This window comes from Rissa tridactyla, chromosome 3, assembly GCF_028500815.1.
Source record: "Rissa tridactyla isolate bRisTri1 chromosome 3, bRisTri1.patW.cur.20221130, whole genome shotgun sequence".
Taxonomy (NCBI): Eukaryota; Metazoa; Chordata; class Aves; order Charadriiformes; family Laridae; genus Rissa; species Rissa tridactyla.
In genome coordinates this window covers 120,384,300-120,408,348 of record NC_071468.1, presented here as the reverse complement: position 1 = coordinate 120,408,348, position 24,049 = coordinate 120,384,300, and the positions used below count along the sequence as shown (strand labels likewise).

General features: G+C 51.4%; 1 protein-coding gene across 1 annotated transcript in view; it reads right to left on the bottom strand.

Moving 5' to 3' along the window:
- Nucleotides 1-11,991: 11,991 nt before the first annotated feature.
- TNFRSF21 (TNF receptor superfamily member 21) overlaps nucleotides 11,992-24,049 on the bottom strand; it is a 37,599-nt gene continuing 25,541 nt past the window's right edge. The window contains exons 4-7 of the mRNA XM_054196192.1: nucleotides 23,650-23,915; nucleotides 16,284-16,337; nucleotides 13,580-13,799; nucleotides 11,992-12,685 (exon numbers count right to left, since the gene is read on the bottom strand). Coding sequence (XP_054052167.1) covers nucleotides 12,456-12,685; nucleotides 13,580-13,799; nucleotides 16,284-16,337; nucleotides 23,650-23,915 — 770 coding nt within the window. The 3' untranslated portion in view covers nucleotides 11,992-12,455. The remainder of the gene's footprint in view (nucleotides 12,686-13,579; nucleotides 13,800-16,283; nucleotides 16,338-23,649; nucleotides 23,916-24,049) is intronic.

Here is a 24,049-nt window from a genome sequence, read left to right as displayed (position 1 = left end):
AAGACCAAGGCATGTTTTGCAGAAGCCTGTGCGCTTTATCCCAGGCAACAAATCCTGACTCAGCCTGTTGCATAAATTATTTATCACAATCAGGGAAAGTTAGAGGAGTGGAAAGCTGAATTAGTCCAGACAAGGCGGTTGATGGAAGTGAAGTGAAAGCGTAAGCAAATGCAGGGGCATGGTGAAGGCTCCTGATTTCACAAACTGAGCATCGCCAGAACCTGGCTCCAAATGCCACCAGTGTGAGGACCATCCCTGGTATGCTTTTGGAGAGCTCACACCCTCCCAAAGGTCTGCTTGGGGTAATGAGACAGGGATATCACCTTGTCCCTGGGGGAAATTTGGATGGAGTCATCCCATGCAAGAGGGTAAGAGTTAATGTTTTGGCTGGTGTCACACCGTACTAGCTGGCCCTGGTCCTGTTGAGTTTACTCACCATCTCAAGGATACAAGGAATAAACATGACTGTGAAGAATTACAGTAACCAGGGTTTCCCCGTGGCAAGAACCCTCCCTTGGATGTCCACAATGGGAGGGGAGAGGGGAGAAGCCAGGAACCAAGCTCATCAAATGTCAAAGAGCTGCAAGGAGGAAGACCCACCATGCCATGCAGAAATGTGGGGCTCCAGATGAGCACGAGTGCAGCCCCAAAACAGGGGCGGCCACTCGACAAATACTTAACTTCTTAAATTGCCACCCATTGCCCCAAGCCAGGCAAAAGCGAGGAGGAAATCTGAAGGGAAGCTGCAGGAAGATCCCCAAGGTTAGTGCAGAGGTGGATGTTATCTCACCTTTCATTAGTGACGTGTGCTGGTGGCGCGTGCCTGTCTCCATGCATTGGAGGTACCGAGGATGACTCTGAGCTCCGGAGCAGCAGCAGTGCCGGCCTCAGCCCTGATTTCCCACACTGCAGCTGGGCTGAGCTGGATGGGGTCCGACAGGGAAGGAGAGACTCACTCACCCAAGGAAAGGGGGCTCTGGCTTGTGGTTTCTGCTGGGTTTAGCTGTGGCAAGTGGGGGAGATGCCTGTCTCCTTCTTCCCACCTCTGCTACAGGGGTGAAAGCATCCAGAGAGGGAGAGCAGATGCTTGAGGATGGGAACCCCTTAAATGACCAGGGATGAGTCAAAACCCTGAGAAAAGCTGACTTCCTGAGCCCAGAATAAAGAAAAGAGAGACAATGGGATCATAGAATCATAGAATCGCCTAGGTTGGAAGGGACCTTTCAGATCATCTAGTCCAACCATCAACCTAACTCTGACAGAAACCATCACTAAACCGTATCTCTAAGCACTATGTCTGCCCATCTTTTAAATACCTCCAGGGATGGTGACTCCACCACTTCCCTGGGCAGCCTGTTCCAACGCTTGATAACCCTGTTGGTGAAGAAGTTTTTCCTAATATCCAATCTAAACCTCCCCTGGCGCAACCTGAGGCCGTTTCCTGTTGTCCTATCACCTGTTCCTTGGGAGAAGAGACTGACCCCCCCCTCACCACAAGCTCCTTTCAGGTAGTTGTAGAGAGATCTTCCTTCATTTCTTGTTGTTTTTCATTCTGCAAAGCAACAGACAGAGAAAAAAAGCCCTTCACTCACCACAAACTCCATTCAAACTTGAATGATTACAGCAGAACTGTGTTCTGGTTTAGTTTTTTTTCTTTTTTTTTTTATCCCAGCCATCAGGGAATGTATTAATCTGAAACCACAGCCCAACCTAGGATATATTTTAAAAGTCTTCAGATCACGGTCTTCAGACGCCTCCAGGAGGGAGCCAAGGGGCGGACAGGGAAGGATAAACATCAGGCAGGGAAAATATTTAATTTAGCTAAAGGGCCATATTGACACAAGAGCAAAACCGGATTATCTGTCCATGGATACATTTAATTAGAGGAAACTTCCCAGCTATTAGGGCAGAAAAAAGCAGAGGTGAGGGGAAAAAAAAAAAAAAAAAGGAAAGCTGTTTTCAAGATTAAATGGCATTTTAAAAAAGGAAATTTTATAAGATGGCAACAGCAGGGGTGGGCAAAAGGGTTGATGCCGTGTCCTGACACCTCCTTTAGGTGGTCTGACTGCATCTGGGCTGGTTAATTCATCTTTACTGTCCAGGCTGTTGAATTTTTCAAGAGGTCCCCAAGCCAAATTTTGGCCCAGGCCAACTCGCAGGCTGACAGCCAGCTCTCAGGGCCCATTCAGGGGGTTGAGGGCACCCACTTCCCTCCCTGCAGGGGGGTTTGGAGGTGCCCCCCATCCCGGGGCGGGCAGAGAGCCAGACCAGCCTCTTCCCATCACTGCCAGTCCCTGCTCCTGCATCCTCCCACTGCAGAAATGATGGCCAGATGCAGGGGAGGAGGTCCTTGGGGAAGGAAGAAAAGGAGGAAAAAAACCAAAAGGAGGAAAAAGATTGTTAATGCTCAGCTGAAATCTTTGTTTGCGACGTTGCATTTCGACGGCTTTGATTCTTTTCCCTCCCTTGAGGGAGCTTGTGGCCAGCTGTGATTTCCAGCTCTGAATCCCCACGCTACATGGAATCCCTTCACTTGTAAAGCCAAGAGGTCTTCTCACCGATTTCACATCTTTCTTCCATCGACAGCCATACGGGCACATCACCGCCACGCCGTGCCCCCGCATGGGGCAGAGAGAAGGAGCATCCCTGCTCCGGGGAGACAGGACGGGCTGGGGCAAAAGGCAGGAGCGAGTGGTTTTCTCTGGGGGAAGAGGGACAGAGGACGGAGGACAGGCTCGTTGGCTCAGCTCCAGAGCCGGCCCTTCCTCCCAGCTGCATACGGCGAGGTGGGGCAAGAGGAAGGCAGACGGTCTAACCGGGGAGACAGCACAGCCACAGATTTATTTCCAGCTCAAAAACTAGTTTAACAGGCAAATATAATTAATGGAGAGCATGGTTTGGGAACACTGTCTCCAACCCTCCCTGCTTGCTGGGGCTTCAAACCTTGATGGAGGGTGGTGTGGGGTCCGAAGGGGCAAGACTTTTTTCTGAATTTCACCCTGATTTTATCGGTTTGCTGATGGGGAGTTTCATCTCCATCCTTCAAGTTTCCCCACCTGTAAAATAACAATAAAGCTGCCAGCCTAAGCTGTACAGCAGCCAGAGCTCTGCTCACTGGGAGAACTGTAAGACAACTCACGAGCTATTCTCACAATAAATTAATATTATCAGTAAAAGAGAAGCAGCAGCTACCACGAGAAGCACCCATCAGCCGATCGAAGCATCCTGGAAGACCGATGATTTAATCAATCTAATTCTTGCCAAGTGTTAGCCTGGAAAGATCTGAGCTGCCAGAAACCAGGCCAGGCAGATGACTGTCCTGCCCACAGCCCTGCTTTCCTGCCGAGCCTGACAGGTCCTGGCAAAAGCTCCTGCACCCAGAAATGTATTTTGAGACCAGCATGCTCGCAGAGTAACTCATTCCCTTCAAATTAAATTAAAGTGAGGTTATTCTCATCTGTACTGGGAAGGGAGCAGACAGGTGAAGCTGGTGTAACAGCCAAGAAGTCCCTGCAGGGCTGGGAGCAGAAATGGGGCAGCAGGAGCACAAAGATATATGAGTGCCTTGTCCTGGCCCCAGCAAGCTCAAGGGCTTTGGGGTACGTGCAACAACCGTGAGCTGCCAGAAATACCCACAGCTGCCAAAAGAAGCAAGATCCCCCATCATCCCCCCCGGGTCCCTCTGCTCCCAACCACCCCAGCAAGAAAGGAGGCCGCGATCTGCAGTTTCAGTGTGTTAAACTGGTTCAGCCAAAGGTGCGATGGAAGCGAGAACTGGTGCAAGAGGGAAGGCTGGGCTGGGTCCTCCAGCTGGGAGAGGGGCGGAGCGGGAGGCAGAGCAAACTTTCAGTGTATGCGTACTGGGTATCTCCACAAATCTGCGTCTAACAGCCTGCGTGAGGTGGCAGAAAGGTGCTCCACGGGGTCCAACTAAGGCCAGCTGGCATGGTTTGGCAACCTCCATACCGTTTGACCCTCTTAGTCATCAAAGACAGGGTGGCCACATCCAGGCTGCTGTTGGCAGGGATCTGTGGCCAGAGCGAGCTCCAGCATTGTGCTTGGGAATTGCTGGGAAGCCCAGGCTGTGCCCAGGACCACTCCAAAACATGGAGTTTCATGCAGGGGACCCTTCCCTGAGACCATTTCATGTGAAGTGATACATAAACCTCCTAGTTCTCCCGTAGCAAAAATGGGGGGGAAAAATGGAAAATTCTACCTTTTCTGTGGATGGTTGCCCAGAGAAGATATGGGGTCTCCATTTCTGGAGGTGCTCAAAACTCAACTGAACACATCCCTGAGCAACCTGGTCTTGGTCTGAGAGCAGGTTCAATTTTGAAGCTGTCCCCGCATTGAAAAGAGGGCTGGACCAGGCGATTTTAAAAGGTCCCTCCCAGCTTAAGTTAATTTTATGGCTCTAAATTATCCAATGATCCTAAAGTAGACCATTGGAACATTTTGAGATCCTGTGGAGTTATTCTCCTGGTTATTTATACTGGTTCACCATACCTTGACCTCAGAGATTTATGGATTGACACCAGCTTCACCACTGCTTCTCATTCCTTCTGCAGCTCCATGGACTAGTCTGGGCTTTCCTGTGGCATCCACACAGCTTGGCCTGGCACCATGGAGGTGAACCACACCACGGAGGTGGAGCGGTACAGCCAGGAAAAGGAGGTCCTTTGGATGGTTTTGCCATCCAAGTCACTGTGTTGTGAAACTACCACTTCAGAAAATGCCTTCCAGAAACACTCTTCTCAGATACGGCTGCTCATCTCTTCCTAAATCCTCTTAACTGTTTAATTGGAAATTGCTTTTATTGTGCAGGGCACAAATCTCACGTGCCAGTGGTCTGCCCAAGGTGTGGAGCCATTTTGCTGCCCAGAGGATCTGGACAGTGCTGGGCAAAGCCCAAGGCAGCTACTGGGTTTGGGTTGCACCTTTTGCACTATTGGGGGCCCATCGAAATACGTTCCTGATATTTAGCAGAGCACTCTTGATAAACATCCATCACAGAGTGAAGCACAAGCTCACTGCTGATGTCCAAGCTGGTAGGTAGGTAGGAACCCAGAGAAAGCTGTCTTTGAGGAAGGTGCAAATGCTTTCTGCTCTCTCGTAGTAACATTCAATAGTCACACAATTTTAAATAATAAACATTTCAAACAAACCAACAAACAAAACCAACTTCATCACTTTCCACTGTAACTTTCAGGCCCATAGATAACTGGGATTGAAAAGGACCTCATGGGTCTCCAGTCCAACCTCCTGCTCAGGCAGAGCCAGCTCTGCGGTCAGACCAGGTTGCTCATGGCTTTATCTGGTCACAACTTCTCTGTTTGACCTGCTCCACTGACCTCAGGGTGGAAAAGTTTCTTCTTATACCCACCTGGAACCTCTCCTGTTTCAACTTAGGGCCTCCGTACAGTTTAATAAAGACCCCAAGCTCCTGGTGAACAACCTCAACCCCCTCCAAACCTGCTATTGAAGAAGAAGGGAAGAAACCAAGACAACATGCCTGATTTTTGCAGTGAAACATAAAGTCTTTCATCTTGGACACAAGGTGCTTTGAGGTTAAGGATGAGGTGAGCCAAAGAGTGACATTTCCAACAATAAAAAGGGCATTTTCCCCTCCTGACTCTGAAGCTGGATCCATGGACCTGCAAGAGTAGAAGATTGCCAGAGGAAAACAAGAGGATGCCTGGCCTGGATGTTATTGAGTCATTCCCCTTGGGCTAAGGAGGACCTAAATGTACATCTCCCCCATCCTTCCCCGTGGTCTAACCACCTGATTTTTATACAAAAAATTGGGCAGGAGCCCTTCCTGGCTCAGCTCCCCACCAAGACCTGCTGCTGCTGATCAAGGAGATCCTGCCTGTGCAGGGCAGCTTACTCCCAATGTTAGGACTAAAAAGGGTCAAACCTAGAGATCTTCTCCACCTCCACACCTCTCCCAGCCATTCCCAGAGTGAGATCCCCAAATTAGGGACTCATGCGCATCCAGGGAAGAAAAACCCAAAGGGAAAGTGCTGCAATTTGTGCATTTGTGTCTGTAAGTCACCGGCTGTGAGTTAACGTGGGGATTATTAATCATCATTATGATTATTAATCATTATTATGATTTCAGTCATGCCCCAAGCAAGAGATTTCCTTCTTCAGCATCAGGAAAACATGAATAAAAAAAAAAAAAAACAAAAAAGGAATAAAGAAAAATTAAAAAGAAATTAAAGAAAAAAGAAAACTCGCAGGGTTGCAACATTTTATAAACTTATCAATATTTTTCCTCCCAAAAAATATCAGAGGAAAGGCTACCTTCTGATTTGGAATTAGATCACCGTTATGGGTTAATCACGCAGCCAAAGCAAATATGAGAAGCAGAGAGGAACATCTCTAACATCGCCTAAGTGACTTCAGAGGATTTTAGGCACCTAAAGAACAGAGGAGAACCTTGCCCGGCTGTAACGGCACCTAAATCCACAGAAAGGTTGGTGCGAGTTTAGGAAACCCCACAAAGTCCCTGCTGGAGCTGCTGGTCAGCATCTTCATCAACAATGTTATTCAGATGCTTCTGGTTTCATTTTGAGAGGGGGGTGTGTTTCCCTTTTTCTGGATTATATTGGTTAAGAAAATGCTTGAGAAAGGGAGGGAAGCTGGAAGGCAAAGTTAAATTACAGCGGGAGGAACTGTAAACCTCATAAATGCTCACAGGGTGAAGCAGCAGCCGTGCCCTGAAGGCTGGTTTGATAAACGCGTCAGGGGGTGCCACCACTCGGCATGTTCTCGATGAACACAGAAGCGACGGCTCCTCTTACTTCTCCTCCATCTTCCCATTTCCTACCCAGTTGCTCTGGAAACTTCCCCGCCGCTGTACTCGCAGGAGCAAAGCCCAAGAGAAGCCAACCCAACCGCAAAGCCTTCGTGACTTAGAGCTCACGGCCAGGCGATGATGGAGGAAGGTTTCGGTGTCAGCCATCCCTGTGCCGACCTGCCTCCCTCCCACACACTGCAGGGCTTGGCTCCGCACCCCCAGGGATGGGCACGGACCCCCTCAAATAAGCCCCGCATCCCACGCCGAGCCCGCAGGGCACCCTCGGGCGGCATCGCCACCCACCTCCCCGCAGGTTACTCACACAAAGGCCGCACAGGCGACTCCTCCTACACGCAGACCGTGTTGCAATTCACCAGCAATTACCTGACGTAAAAGGAGCCGGAGGGCTGAAAAACCTCCCACGAGACCCCGGGTGCTTTTCCAACCGGGAATTTGAGCAGCCAAGCCGGAGGGTTGCCATTAATTCCCCCTCAGGATAAACTCCAATTGGGCTGGGGTAGGAGGGAAGTGCACCGGACACTTTGTTCTTCTGGAGGGAGCACCTGCAATTCATGGGGAAAAGAAAGGAAAGAGAATAATAAAAAAAATAAAAATCCTGAACCTCATTTGCACTGGAGGAATTAGAAGACCCTGGAACAGCAGAGCCATCCAGTCCTGAGGAGGCCAGGCCACGCTGGAGGCATCTCTGGAGGGTTTTGTCCCAGCAAACACTGTGACCTTGGGGGGAGACGCAATTTTCATGCCTCGTGTCCAAGCCCGCAGCAAGCAGGAGTGGAGCAGTGATGCTTTGTGTGATTGACATAAGAAATTTTGATGCTCACAAGATGCCCACGGCAGGCAGAGGAGGAGAGCACGGCTGCACTCTCCTCTTGCTTTCTGTCCCCTCTAGGTTTAGCAGGCTCTGCCGACCAAGACGGCCACCCCAGCACCCAAATCCCCCTCCTCCCAGCTGTCTCCAGCTGGAGGACAGCACACAAGGAGAAACAGCATGACTATGTCCAGCTCTAGAGCCCTCAGCACAAGAAGGACATGGACCTGTTGGAGCCGGTCCAGCGGAGGGCCACGAAGATTATCCAAGGGCTGAAGCACCTCTGCTGTGAGGACAGGCTGAGAGAGTTGGGGTTGTTCAGCCTGGAGGAGAGAAGGCTCTGAGGAGACCTTAGAGCCCCTTCCAGTCCCTGAAGGGGGCCTACAGGAAAGATGGGGAGGGGCTGTTTGCAAGGGCACGTAGCGATAGGACGAGGGGCAATGGTTTTAAACTAGAGCAGGGTGGGTTTAGATTAGACATTAGGAAGAAGTTCTTTACAATGAGGGTGGTGAGACACTGGCCCAGGTTGCCCAGAGAGGTGATGGAGGCCCCATCCCTGGAGACATTCAAGGCCAGGCTGGATGAGGCTCTGAGCAACCTGATCTAGTTGAAGATGTCCCTGCTGACTGCAGGGGGGTTGGACTAGATGGACTTTAGAGGTCCCTTCCAGCCCAACACGTTCTATGATTCTGTGACTGAGTGAGCAAGGCCGGACAGGGGGCAAAGCCAAGCCACACGCTTCAAACCTGCACCTCCCACCTACGACGCAGACCTGAGAGTACTTTTTTTAATGCATGTTTTGCATAAAAGGCAAAATGCATTTTTGTACGTATCAAAGTCTTTATATGCACAGCTTTGCCTTGCTAAACCCATTTAGCCAAAAAGCTTCATCCATTCGAGTTGCACACAACCGGCGTTCGTAAAAATCTCAGAATGGTTTAGATTGGAAAGGACCTTAAAGACCATCTCGTTCCAACCCTCCTCCCATGGGCAGGGACGCCTCCCACGGGCAGGGACACCTCCCACCAGACCAGGCTGCTCAAAGCCCCATCCAGCCTGGCCTTGAACCCCTCCGGCGATGGGGCAGCCACAACCTCCCTGGGCAACCTGTTCCAGCACCTCGCCACCCTCATAGTGAAAAATTTCTTCCTAATATCTAATCTAAATCTCCCCTCTTTCAGTTTAAAACTGTTACCCCTCGTCCTATCGCTACACGCCCTGATGAAGAGTCCCTGTTGCAGCGTGCAAGATTTGTGCATTGCCCCCAAAGCCTCAAATAAATCACGTATGAGGACAAGGACAACCCCTCCTCCCCCTGGAGTTATGCCTCCAGGCCACGAACCCATCTATGCCTGGTTTATTTTCTTAAGGTGTAAGAGAGCTGGCTCAGAGGAAGGGTGGGAGCGCTGGGCTTGCGGCTCCTCACACCTCCCACACGGCCAGGAAATACCCCGTGGCTCAGCTGCTCTCAGACATTTCCCCCGCACGCCCCCAGATACACAGAATAATTATATATGTATTATGTGCATATATAAATACATAATAAAATTAATTTAAAATATATGAAGGACATGAAATATACAAAATATTTATGTAGCATATATTAATACATAGAATTTGTATATATATTGAATATATGCAATAAATAAACATATTGCACACACACAAACATGCACACAGCAAAGGGCTGCTTAGAGGTCACGGCTAGGAAATAGGCAGCGATGGAGCCGGGGACAAGACCGACATCCAGGCGCAAAGGAGGGAGCGATGCTGGAAGCGTGCACAGCACACATGGAGGAGCCAAGGGTTGCCCGAATCCTGGCCTGTCCCACGACCTGCCACCAAGATGAGTAAAATGTGTCCGAACGGCCCCGGGGACCCACCCGCCTCCGCTTCTACAGCTTCCTCGTGTCTCCTTGGCATCTCCCGGCCAAGGAACCCCCACGACATGCCCACTTCGCGGTGTTTCCTCATCTGGCTGTTAAATCCTCTTTCCAGGACCCATTTGGTTTTCTGCTTTACCTTCAAACCCCATCAGAAAACATAAGTGGGTGCCACGATGGGAAGCGGAGCTGCGGGACGGGTCCGGCGGTGCCCTGGGAGGGTGTCGGGATGGTTCCAGCTTTTACAACACCTGGGTTTGGCTGGGAACGCCTGGACCATCAGAAAAGGACAAATCCCCAGTTTCCCAGCCAGACTCACTCCGAGGACCCGCTTAAAGATGATTTAAAGCCGGCGGTTTGCGCTTGCCTTAAGCTATCGATCGAGCTCAGGATGGCACACCTCCCCTCCGCTCGCCAGCTCCCGCCCGAGCTGATCGACAGCAACCACCACCCCTCCCAACACAGAGACAACAAACCACCCACTGGCCAACAGGGTGGTCCTGGGCTCCAGCTCCAAATATTGCATTTAGCAACCTGGTCTATGCCAGGCACACGAGCCACGCTCACTACTTCTTCGTGATGCTCTGAAGGCACGCTGCAGCCACCCAGGGCTCAATGCTCCATTGCCAGCGAGGGAAAACCCAGCGCCCCCGGTAACGGCTCTTGCTATTTTGCGCTATATTTTATCTGTCCATGTGTTGAAAAGTTTTAATCCTGTACCTATGTATAGTCCCGTAACAGCAATTTTCAGCGCCAGCCAGAAAGAAAACACAGTACAGTTAATGGAAAACGCTCCAGAGCTAAGTATACAAAATGACAGCGTTATAAACCAGAAGCATTTTGTCCCATTAAAGTTTCCATTCATAGACAGAATAACAAGGGATGAGTTATTTGGAAGCGGAGATTTTAAGGACATCAGTAATGTAACAGGGCAAGAGAAACGCTGCGACTGCAAGACCTTCACTCAGGAGTGACTCAGCACAGCAGCTGCATCCTGCAAAAGTAATATTTCAGCCCCCTCAAAAAAATGCCTGCACAGCCTTTCAGAGCGCGTGAAAACCAACCCTGGAAGCCCCAGCAGCCATCCGATCCGCTCACCGCTATGGGGATTAACACACGTCCCCCACCCCGGCTCAGCGCGGCGACCTGCCCCGCGGGGAAGCATCGCCCCCCCCCGCCCACCCCCGGCTGCAGAGAGCTCCGGCAGCGCCGCTGGGGACTCAGGGCAGCACCGTCACACAGAACGACAGAACGGTAGGGTTGGAAGGGACCTCTGGAGATCATCTCGTCCAACCCCCTGCCAGAGCAGGGTCACCCAGAGCAGGTGGCACAGGAACGCGTCCAGGCGGGGTTGGAACGTCTCCAGAGTCGGAGACTCCACCACCTCTCTGGGCAGCCTGTGCCAGGGCTCTGCCACCCTCAGGGTAAAGAGGTTCCTCCTCATGTTTAGGTGGAACTCCCTATGCACAAGTTTGTGCCCGTTACCCCTTGTCCTGATTGCTTTGTCAACAGAAAGCAATCACATTTTGGCCTCAAAACTATAGCAGACAACCCCGTCACCACCCCTAAACCCCAAAATCTCCCCCTTCACTCCCCACAGCCACCCTGAGCAGCCCTTGCTCCGAGCCAGGTGTCCCCGTGCGGAGGCAGCTGTTAAGGAGGTTAACACAGAATCATGTCAAGTAACAAACACCTAGTATTTATTAATAAATTAGTACACTGGAAGGCAATTTTTCAATTCATTCCCCCCTCTTCCCCCACTCCCACCCTTTCCCACGGGGCAGCACATGCCACCCTCATGATTTCTTCAAATTGAGCATAGTACAGACTGTTCATTACGGGAGCATAGTAGTTGCAAGTATAATCAGACAGACTTCTTACGATGCAGCTTTTTTCCCACCCCCACCCCCTCCCACCCCTTTTTTTGTTTGTTTGTTTGTTTGTTTCCTTAATAAAAAGTGAAGTGTGATTTGAAGAGACTATTAAGACCAAGTAAGGTCTTTGGAGAACCTATCGGCCACGTCTGTATATAAAAAAAAAAAAAAAAAACCAAAACAAGAGACACGAGTGTAAAAGCGTAGCTTGGTTTAAGTCTTACACCACGAGGAGAGCAGGACCACCGGCGGCTGCCTTCGCCTCCCCACATCCAGCACCGGCTCCCTTCGGGGCCCCCGCCGTTCCCGCAAGCGGCAAGGCAAAAATAACTCCTTACATTCGACCGAAGGTAAAGGACCTTCTCATCGCCTCGAAGGTTGGTGGGACTGACCCTTCTCTTTGCGGTTAAAGCGCTTCTGCTTTAGCTTATAGGAGCGCGACGCGTTGTCCGGGTGAAAACCATACAATAAATAACCGTGCTAGTAAAATCTCAGCGGTGGATATGAGCTATACAATAGTACGTTAAAAAAAAATAATAATAAAGTCAGCTCAGGTGGGAAGCTCAGCTGCGTTAAAAGACAGTAACCAGCAACGATTGGGGCTTTTTTTTTTTGCGTGTTTTTGCCATTTACTGCTCCGAGGCGAAAGGAGGTGGTGGGAGACGGTCACTCCGAGCGACAGCTTTGACAGAAGAAGTGGGTTACAGAGCAATCCCCGATGTGTTAAATTACACCAGATTCGTGGTCTTTTAGTTCGTTAACTGCTTTTTTTTTTTTTAATTATTTATATTTTTTTTTTAAAGTGCATCGACTGATCTGATTGGAATGAGAACAAGAAGAGAGGCTCGGGAAGGGGACAGAGGGTGCAGAGACTTGGACTGAGCGATAGAGTTAAGGTGGAGGGGTGCAACGCTGGCAAACTGCCCCCCCTCCAGAAACCGAGGACACCTCAACGAAAATACTGGCCATATATTCTACAACAAAACCTGCCTGCGTATTGTCGGTCATCTTAACGAGTGCCAAGCTAGCTCTAGCAGATATTCGGAGAGTGTGTGGTGACCCAGTGCCTACAGTAAGTCGGGAAGGTGGCTATAGACAGAGTCCAGGAGGGTCTGGCTGGCTTCCTGGCTCTTGACTCCGGCGATCTCAAATAGCCTGTCCAGCTTGTCTTCAGCCTGCGGGATCTCCTCTATCACGTGGAGCTCCTCGGGGTTAAGGATGTGCAGCATGTCGTCGAAGATGGGCTGCAGGTCGCAAGGGTCCAAGCGCACCTGGCGCAGGACGGTGTCCTTCTTTTCTGTAGGAGGAAAGGAGAAGGGGGTCAAGAAACCCCTCAAGAAACCTCTGCTAACCAGGGCTGGTTCTCCTTGGAGACCTTGGTTCATCCCCTGGTGCCACCTCTGGAGAGGGACACGCCACCAGGAGAACTGAGGGAAAAGGTGGAGGGTGATGACAGATGGGGAGGGGAGAAGGCGGAGAAGCCAGCGCTGCTGAGGCACCTAAGCCAGGGCCCCGCTACAGCAAACACAGCATTTACAAATGCTGACGGCCAATGCGGAAAAGTGAAGAGGAAGGGGAGCCAAAAAAGCCGAATTCTGCTCTTTTGAGTTGTTTTTGTTGGGTCAGCTTCATTTACGCACCCAAGTATAAATTCGGTAGGTTGACTGAGCTCGGTGTTTCACCTTTGTCAGAAGTTGAAGAAGATTAAATGAAGCAAATTAAATGCAGTAAATTAAACCCCTTCAAAAAAAAGGGTGAGTGACTAACGGTGATTTACATCTCAAGTCAGACGCTGCAGCAAGCAGGACTAAGGGTGGGGACAAAAATTACATTCAATCTCGAAATGACATTTTTCTGGTTTCATCTTATGCAATAACCCAAGGGCCAACGCAACAGCCAAAAGTCAGGAGAACTGCCCCCCAACACCCAGGGATGCTACGAACTCTCCAGCAGCACTTCAGAGAGTTAAAAGCCTTTAAAGGTGTTTTTCTCCTCTCAAATCTGTATCGTCTTCGTTAATAGGACAGTCTGGTCTGGAATGAGGATGTGATATACCCATGGAGCACCAGTTTTCACAGTTATTCACTTTATCGATACCATGTTGGGCAGCTCTGCCACCTGTGCTGACCGCAGGGGACATGTCGTGGCACCCCTTTGCTCTCCCCGCTCCCCCCCAGGGTGATTTTAGTACCTTTGGTAATAAAAGAGCCCGTCCGGCTGAGCGCGGAGGAGCCGCTGGAGGTCGAGTCGCACCGCAGGAGGGGCTCTGCTTCGTCGACGAAGAAACATTTCTTCTCCGAAGGAGAGGGCTCCACGGTGAGGACGGCGGCCTCGGGGGGCTTGGGGCTGGGGCTGGGCACGGGGCTGAGCGGGCTGGGGCTCACCGGCGGCGCCAGTCTGTCAGCTTCCACCTTTGGATGGGGAGAGAGAAGGAAAATTAACTTGGGGGATGCTGTGCAACGGGCTCGCACTCAAAACCAATCCCATGGGGATTCACCGCGGTTTTCAACGCACCCCAGCCCATCCTGGGTGAGTGGTCCCTGCGTTCGGGTGGCCTCCTCCTCCTAGGGGACCTGCTGACCCAGAACGGGCACGGGAGGTGACCCAGGGTGGACATCAGGCTGGTATTTGGCACGCCAGCGCTCAACAGGCAGGAGGGTTAATTAATGCAATCCACACTCTTGGTAGGAGCAACCGCAGCACCTGGATGGCGCAGGCAACCGCAGCAGAGCACTTCAGCTTCATTTTCCTTCTCACTCTTCGGTTGTTAAAGCCCCAAGTACCACTCTTGGGGGCTAAGGGTGATAATACCCAAGCAGGTAAGCCCCTCCAAAGACCTCCTCCACACCTATCGTTTCCTAAAAGCAAGGCACAGCCTGGCTCCCCACCTCCAACCGGTGCCAAGGCTGCAGGGCGAGAGCTGCTTCCCCCCTCGGGGATCTCCACCGCAGCACGCTCCTGTTACCCGCTAAACAGTTAACGTTTCAAGTTAATAATTGGTTTGCCCCCTCTCGCCCCTGGCTTCCGTGAACACCCCATTAGTGCGTGATGGGATTTCTCAATTCATCCCACCTGACTCCCGAGTCCAGGGCCAGGAAGGACGAGCCGGGGCTGGCGCCGACCCCAGCATCCCCCCCCCCAGCGCCTTTGCTTCTTGCTAACCCTGCTGCCAGCCAAGGGCAAGCGGCTTGGCTCCGCGGTCCCGAAGACGCAGGGAGCGGCAAGCGCTGCTGGGACACGCTGTGCTGGGAAGTGGCCCCGTTTGGGTGCTGGCATGAACCCCGTTCCTCACTCGCCCGTGCTCTGCGTCTTCCTTCTTGCATCTCCTTCCTACCTGCACGGCGGCAACCAACATTATCCACCCTCCTCCCCCTCCGTCTTCAGCATCCCCTCGGGCTGCAAACCCTCAAGCAGAGCATTTCTGGTTTCCATTCGCCGCAGGGAGAAGAGAGGCTCGCGGCAGCGTCCCCGCGTCCCCGGCTGGCATCTCGGCCACCTCCGCAGGTCACCAGGTCCCACCCCCCCCCCCCCAGGCAGGTCGCTCTAAGCATCACCTAATATTTAACTTTTTCCCAGACCCCACATCCCTGCTTGAACTGCCGAAGCAGAGATTTACAAGCGCCCAACCCGCTCTCCCAACAGCGTTTCGCAACCCTGTTTCCTCCTTCTACAGAGGGAAGACCAGGCTACTCCTGCTCACACGCTTTTCCCTGCTACCCAGAGGATTAAAATCCAAAATTTGGATGAAAGGCTGCGGGACAGGGGGCTGCTGAGCCACCTCCGCGCCGGCACGGATGTGCCCGCGCATTCCTCATCCGTGTCGAGGAATTTGCCACCCACAAATCACATGTCTGCTGAGACGCCCATTAGTTCACATTACATTAACACTGAAGCCTGTTCCTGGTAGTATAAAAGGTTTTTTTTTTTTTTTTTTTCCTTTCCCCCCCGCCCCGCCATTGAAAATAAACAGGGGAGGATTTGTTCTAGCTCAGCACGTTACGCAATAGGCACGTTAAAAATATAAGTCAGCTTTAATTTTTAATTAAAAGAATCTGCCTTCTCCTCTGAAACTCCCTTTCCAATACAGCTCATCGACGAGAATCAGCCTATTGCCATTAACGGGGGAAAAGCAAGGGAAGGACCAGAAGAGCAGCTGGCCGCTTCCCAAATTGCAACACGCTCCCGTTTCCCCTTTAAAAAACAAACAAACAAAAAAACAACAACCAAAAAACAACCCCAAACAAACAGGCTTTAGGGGTTAGTTTTTTCCCCCTGTGCAACTCATCTATTTAATATCCAGCCACAAACCCACCTCCTGATTCCCAAAAAGGGGCCCGACGGCCCAGGAGCAGCCGGCTGCCCCGGCTCTGCCTTCCCAGCAGAGGGGAAAAACCCTTCCCAGAAGCGTGCGAGTCATTTGGTTGTTTTAATTAAAACAGCTGCTAGGAAAAAGCACGCTAGGAAAAAAAGAAGAAGGAAAAAAAAAAAAAAATCACCCAAGGTTATTTGACTGTAGGCGTCCCGGGAGCCCAAAGCTTTCCAAAGAGCTGAACGGCTGCGAGCGTACGAGACAAAGTCAACAGGATGCTCGGGTGTGTGTTAATATTTAAACCGGGGGAAGAAAGCAAGTGGGAATGAGGGTTTCGAAAGGTCGGGGAAAGCAAGAGGTTGCTGCGAGGTGAAGCCTGGGGAATAGGTGTAAAAATACCCTGTTCATAGACCTGTGACTCATTTGCTTGAAACCACCTCGGCCGTTCCTATTTTTAAGGACGGCGGTGCTCGAGTGAAACCGAGCTCTGGCCGGGGTAAAAAAAAAATAAATTAAAAAAAAAAAAATCCTAAAACCAACTCCCTCTGAAGGCCTTTTGCCTTTCCAGAGCCGTCACGTTTCTCACCTTTACGTCGTCGTTGCAGGGGTCCTGCGCTTGCCACTGAGGCTGCATTTGCACCTGCAGACAGACAGACAGACAGGGACTGTTAGACGCACGGACCAGCATGGAAAACCGAAGGCGCCGCTGCCGCTTTGAGGCATCAGCAGCTTCCCGCGACCCGTCAGTCGTACCCAGGCACTACGCCAATTTTTTTTTTTAATTTTTTTTTTTTTTTAATTTTTAAGCACTGCAGCAAGAGGTTTGCAATGCCGAAAAAAAAAAATAATTAAAAAAAAAATCCTAAAAGCTCCCTTTAGGCTGCGGCTCAAGCGCCGACATCCTCATGGATCCCACTGCATCCATGAGGATGCTCCAAGCAGCTGAGGGCGTCTGAAGGTCCTTCCTAAAAGGACGAAAAGGGGACAGAAGGGGACGGGCGCAGAAGGTGACACAGGCAGGGCTTTGTTTTCTTTCCACAGCTGCTCCCCAAAAGCTCTGCTTGAACGGGTTCGTCCCATTTTCTGCCTTCGTTTTACCGTAACCGCAATAAAAAAAAGCCCAACTCGGACAAAACGAAGCTGCAGCTGCCGTGCCGATGTTAGGAAGGAGCAGCCGTGGGCACCACATAAACCCTCCCTCGGGCGCTGCTTCCCTGTCACCCCTCCTGCGGCAACCAGCCACTAACAACAGCCGGTGGCAGGTTTGCCGCTGCATCAGCCTGGCTTTGTGCAGCCACGCTTGCGTCAGGTTTTCTTGCCCCAACACAAACCCGACTCAAAACTACTACTGGTTTTTAAAAATAATAATAATAATAAAAAAAAAAAAACACATGGGAAAATCCAGCATGGAGCTGGGGTCGGAGGAGCAGCCTCCGGAGAAGGTGGCTGCACACCCTCTCGGGACCAGGGATAAATTTAGCACCGAGGCCACCGTTTCCCGGATTCCCTGCTGAAAGATGACACCCGGCTGACACCAGCCCTATTCCCAGGTCTGGTACGGCTCCGTAGGGGATGCAGGAAGAGAAACCCCGGCATGTGAAACAGGGTGGGCTGGGTGGAAGCCCCATGCGGGGCATGCTGCGGATGCAGGGTGGTGTCAGGGGGAGATGCTCTTGCTATGGTCACAGAATGACAGAACGGTAGGGGTTGGAAGGCACCTCTGGAGATCATCTCGTCCAACCCCCTGCCAGAGCAGGGTCACCCAGAGCAGGTGGCACAGGAACGCGTCCGGGCGGGTTTGGAATGTCTCCAGAGACAGAGACTCCACCACCTCTCTGGGCAGCCTCTGCCAGGGCTCTGCCACCCTCAAAGTCAAGAAGTTCCTCCTCATGTTTAGGTGGAACTCCCTATGCTCAAGTTTGTGCCCGTTACCTCTTGTCCTGTCACTGGGCACCACTGAAAAGAGCCTGGCCCCATCCTCCTGACACCCACCCTTTAAGTATTGATAAGTGTTGATAAGATCCCCCCTCAGCCGTCTTTTTTCCAGACTGAAGAGACCCAAATCCCTCAGCCTTTCTTCATAAGAGAGGTGTTCCAGTCCCCTCATCATCTTGGTAGCCCTTTGCTGCACTGTCTCCAGCAGCTCCCTGTCCCTCTTAAACAGGGGAGCCCAGAACTGGACACAGTACTCCAGATGCGGCCTCACCAAGGTAGAGTAGAGGGGGAGAATGAGGTCCCCAGAGGCACAGGGAGGATCCATCTGGATGAGCAGCTTCATGGCACACATGGCATTTGGGGGTCCACCTTCAGGTCAGACCAGACCTTGGAAAGTGAAACACTACTGGCTGGGCCACAAGGTCTTGCCAAGGTGGCAGAGAGACACAGTGATGGTCTGCAGGTGCTGCAGAGCAGGAGGCAACCCCTTCACCACAATGGGAAGGGCATGAGGGTGCTCAGCACCCTGCAGTGGAGTGGAAAGCCCAAATGTCTTCTGTGCCCATTACCTCACTGGCCAGGTTTCAGAAGAGTGCTTGGCCACCACTGCTGTGGTGGTGCCAGGGTCCCTCAACACAAGGCAGCCCTGGAGAAGAGCTACTTAAGTCAAACCTCACCACAACCCAGAATGGACAATGCCAGGTCTGAAGAGGGTTTAGACACTGAGACCAAAACACAGCTGTTCATGGAGGGAGCAGCTCTTCCCAATGGTTCCTGGCCATTTGTGGGACAAGTGCTTCTCAAGCAGGAGATGGCGTCTCCATGAGAGCTCCCGGTGGCTTCTCCTTCCTATGGATTTGCCCAGCCACTTCTTCAACTGAAATCACAGTGAAGAGCTGACAAAGCCATGATGAAGAGTTTCCAAACTCAACCACAAGCCGAGTAAGCCAGCACTGAGTTTGGCTTGTTTTGACCTTGACATCTTCTAGTTTCACCTCATGCTCCTGAGCCCAATATAACTGCAAATACACACCCAAGGAGACATGGCCACCACAGCAGGGAAACCTCAAATATAACTGCATCTATTATAAAGTTTATAAGTTTGTGTTTATATTATTTACATTTGTATTACTTTATGAATTATTACATTTTCGTTTATTGCATGGTCTCCAGCCTGGTTCAAACCCAACCTCGGTTTGCCGAAAACCAACTCATGCTTTTTAGAACAAACCTACAGGAAAACAGTGATGCCCACCCCAGCAAAATCCAACCAGCCCTACCCCTTCCTTGAGGCTCCGGCCACTTTATCCTACAGCTTTATGCCTCAAAGCCTGATGCAACTCCAGAAGGAAAAATTATATGCAATTTTGGTTTTGTTTTGTGTTGGTTTTTTTTTTTTTTTCCCTGGCTGCCCGGGCACTTCCCAGCCCTTGGAGTGCAGCCCCGCGGCTGGGAAATCCACCCAACAGCTTCCCCCCTCGCTCCAACACCGATGCATGAGGTTAACGCAGCATAAAGCTAATTGCTAATTACTGGGTCCAGCCCAATTCTGCTTTGCCAAAAGAGGAAATGAAGAGGATGGGGCAGGAGCTGTCAAGGGCTGGATTTGGGCAACGCTGCTCCAGGCTCTTGACACCCCCTCCCGCCTTTTGACCTGCAAAAGAGGAAGAAAAGGAGCCAGAAGGGGCTGCCGCAGCTGCGTGTCTGGACACGGGGCTGCTTTCACATCCTCTTCTCCTCCGGCGACCCCCAAAAACCCCACAGATTAACCTCACACCAGACCCAGCCCTGACATATCTGCTGATTCACGGGATTATCCGCAGCAGGCAATTAGCCACAGACCTAAATCTCGTTGGGCTCGGGGCTGCGGCTCCCCCCCTCCCCGCTCCATTTCCAACATCCCCCTTATTAATTTATTGGGTTTTTTTAAGCTTTGCTGAGGCTGCGCTGCTGAGCGGCCTGAGCAAGGCTGTTTGCTTCACCTCCATCCGTTCCCTGAAATATTTCAGCCGAGGCCAGCAGAGCCATAAATAATAAAGATAAGAGCTTGAAGCATTGCTCACGGTAGGACACTTGCAGTAGCCAACGCGGCCAGCTGTGCCAGCAACGCCCCCGGCCAGCCTGGGCGAGCGCAGACAACCCTCGATATCTGCAAAACACTGCTATGCGCCCCCAAAAAACCCCATTACCCAGTGCCTGCACCTCATTGAGCTTCTCTGGTTTTAACCCCAAAAATGGAGAATTGCAATTTGCTGGAATAGCAGTGAAAAATCTCTCCTTTTCCCCCCCACCTCCACCCCCAATTTTTGTTGTTGTCAGCACCGCTAATTCGGGGTGTGCCCGCGCTCACCAAGCAGCGCCCGGGCTCGCACGATGCTGCCCGGCAAACCTGCCCGCACGGGGAAGGATTTTGCAAACCTTGAGCTGGAGAAGCTAGATCAGCTAAAAAAAAAAAAAAAAAAAAAAAAAAAAAAAAAAAAACCAGAACCACCCACAAAAAAAAACCAAAACCAGAAAAACAAAAAACACCCAACCAAAAAAAACCCTAGCAAAGCGATTCAGAGGACTAATCTCGTTTTAACCTAAATTCACTCAACACGATGCAAAACCTGCATAATCTCCTGTGGCTAAAAAAGCCGGCGAGCCTTCAGCGGAGCTGCTCCCTACCCGAAGGAAAACGTTCCTGCCACATACCGTAACGCCCCAGACACTGCCGTTAATTCCCCTATTCCTATTGTGAGTTGTAAATATTTAGATTTCGGAGCCCAAAAGGCTGCCGGCGAATTGGGGCACCGGGGGAGAGAGCAGCTTTGCCTCCGCAAGTTTCACAGGCTGAAGACAGGCACCAGATAAAGGGTTTGGGACAAGGACGTGACAGCGGGCGGGATGGGATGGTGAAGGGAGGCTCTTTGGGTTTAGGGTACCAATTTGCCGTCCAAGGGCTGCGTCACCCAATAACACAATTTCTACCTATGAGCTGGGGGTGTTGGTGCTTTCTTATGATACAGGGTCGTGGGGAGAGAGACGGGGGAGCTCCCATTTGCGGCCAGAGATGCCAGGCAAGGGCCAAAGGCATCGCGGATGGCACAGCCACCCACACCCAGGACACCCTGGCATGCGTTGGATGCTTGCTGCTGGTCTGGGTTGCCCCAAGGGCATCATGCCGTTAGCCGCAGGGAGGACACATGTGTTTGCATTGCTTAGGAGAGTCCTCACTCCCTCCACAGTACAAAAAAGCTCTTTTTATTATTGTTTGTTTGGTATTTTGGGTTTTTTTTTTCTGCAAGACAGCTTCTGCAGGGACAGTTGCTGGAGAGGTGCAGCGCAGCACCCACGCCTGCCACCAACGGGGTGACCCGCTCCTTCGGATCAAACCGGTTCCATTTGGAGAGAAACTGCCTCGATTTGTCTGTGTTTGGACAGACAAACCACCCAGAGCCAAACCTGGATTAGCTCTAATTAAAGGCTTTCCAACCAGCGCAGATTAAAAGAACCCCAAACAAAACGACCTCAACGCCTGCCCTCGGCATTGAGCAATCGTCTCCCCCGGCTGCTCGTGGTCTGGACCGCCGCGATGCAGCTCAGGGATTCGGGTTCCCCTTGCACAAGTGGCTTCCCACAGCTTTCTGCATCCCTCCCAGGGCCACTCCATCACCGCCCGCATCCACAGTGCGGGACCTAATCCAGGCAGAGGCGGCAGACAGGTTTCAGCAGGTAATACCTTGCAGAAACACAGCCTGCTGCCGCGCTGAGCCTGCGCCCCGGGGTGCTTTCCAGCTTCGACATCCCACGTGCCGATTCAGCGACTGGCCGGGGACCTTCGGGACAGAGGGGCAGCACGGGAATGGCCAACACCTAAGGCTGATCACAAGGGATCCTCATTGAAAAAAGCCTGATTGGATGCATGGTGGAGGAGGATGTGACAGCTCGGGTGAATTTTTAAAAACACCTCGTTTGCTGAAAACAAACCCGGTTTCTCATGCGGACCCATCTGAGCCACCTTCTGAAAAGGTCAGCAAAACAATTTTACCGATTTATAGGAAACCACGGGGCACCACCAGGCTCCAGGTGCTGCTGGACACTGGGGGACACAACACACTGTTTTAAAAAACAAAGAGAAATGTCCTCCAGGAGAGCTGGTCAGGACGTTCAGAAGACTTGCATACAAGTATCCATGAGATTTGTGTTTGCTCATCCTCCGGAGCATCCGCTCGCTATATTTTCAGAGTTATGGGCACACACAAGTAAACAGCTCGTGCTTACTGTCGTCGGGACTCCACCATCCCAATGGGTCACCCAATAAACCCTGTTCTTGAAGCCACCACCGGCATTTTTGTGCTATTCGAGAAGAAGCGCCCAATAGTCTTGGCTGAAACAGCCCAATGCTCAGGAGCACAAAGCACCACACAACCTACGTCTGTGAATTAGGTGTTATGCTGATGAACAAGCCCCATGTTTCATCTGATGTCCTAGCCCAGTGCTTTGCTGTACTATTCAAAGTCAAAGCAGTAACCAGGAGGACAGAGGTTACTACCTGCTCCAGGAGAGCAAGAGGATGATGCGTCCTTCTGGGACACTGCATATACTGGAAACTTTAATTCACATGGGCAAAATTACAATTTTCTCTGCCTCTCTCCCTTACCTAACCATAGCTTTGTCTCACACTTTTAATTTCATTTTTTCCATCTTTGATATAAAAAAAATAATATCTTGGAGCACAGTAGGAAACGAGAAGCTCCATGCTGCTTAATTATTAGGAGCTGGAAGAAAGAAAACAGCAACCGAATGGGCGCAGGAGCGATCGGGCAGCTGGCAAAGCGAACCTATCCAGAATTTGGGCAGGACACATGGGGCGATGCTTGGTATGCACCCAACTCGAGGCCCCTCCAAAACACAAGCCCAGGACTCCTGCTAACGCACTGACACACGCGATTTCACACTATGGTTACGAGGGCCCAAGATGTTCAGTACACTAAATGAAGTCGCGCGGGATACGTGACATGGTGAAGGGATCATGGTCCCTCTTACAGGGGGAAGTTTTGAGATGCTCTGCCCCATAAGCTTTGCTATAGACAAAGGTCCACCTTTCCAGGTCCCCACCCAAGTGCCCATGGAGGTTTGCAGGCCCCCACCTGTTCCCCTTTGGGTCTGGGTCACTGCTAAGGTCAATGGGAGATGTTTCACCAACTGGTTTAGGGGGAAGAGCCCTCCCTCGACTGCCCCCACCTCCATCCATGTGTTGTCCCATTGGCTTCTACATTCAGAAGAAGCCCCATCCATCACCATTATGAACACTTCCAGAAGACCACCGAATTATCAGAGCCAAAAAAACCTAAAGCACGCTGACAGGTAAGACAGGGGTGGCCAAAACAAACTGCAAAGGTCACTGAGGCACCTCCCGACGACTCAAACACCCAGTCCAGACCCTGCTGCAGGATATTCTGCCACAATTTATATATTCTCCCAAAAGACAGGACAGCTTGTTTTAAGGCCAGAGCTTCCAAAGAAGGGCAACAACTCTGGAGAACAGCACGGATGGAACCCCCACGCTACCAGTCATCACCTTGGAGGAATTGGCTCGCTGCTTTACAACAACATTTAGTGCTCAAGGACGCTTGGTCCTTCTTACAAAATCCTGGACATTTAATTAGAACATTTAAGAGCAAATTTAAAGGGGGATGCTTTTTCCCCTCCACGTCCCCAACAAGAAGGCTCAAGTACTAGGTCCTTCTGGTGACCTTCAAACACACAGGCAAACCACAACATGTGGGACTCAACGAGTTTGTCAAAACTTTGACACAGTTTTGAGCAAACTTTGGTGAAGCTTTGCTCAAAAGCAATGTAAAGCTTAAATATAAGCCCCTAAGGAGCTCTAGGGGGAGACGGAGTCCAGCTACTTGGCTATTTTAGCTAAGCTCAAGGCCACAGCTAGGTCCCATGCACCCACACGCTCGCCATAGCCAGACAAGACATGCAGCACGTCAGACAAGAGTGAGCAAAACCCAACCCATCGTTACCGGCGTGGTGTCCTCCATCAGGCCTCGGATCTTCTCCACCACGTCGTTGCGGCGGTGCTGGCGGAGGGCGCTGATGAGCTGGGCCAGGCTGGCCTCGGGCCCGCGGATGGTCCAGTGCTGCAGGGCGGCATAGGCGCGCTCGTGGTCGGCCGCGTAGCCGTTGGAGAAAGCCGCCACCTCGCGCTCGCTGGCGTTGCACAGGAACTGGTAGATGTCCTTCCACTGGCTCCCCACCTGGGCTGCCACCAGCTTCAGGATGTCGATGCCTGTGGGGCAAAAGAGCTACAGGTGAGGGACAGGGGTCTGCGGCGCTGCAGACCTAAGCCTTAGCAAAGCTTCTCCCATCCCCAAATATCCCCATCCCCGTGCTTTGCTTTACTTTGGTTGTTTCTTGTTTGGA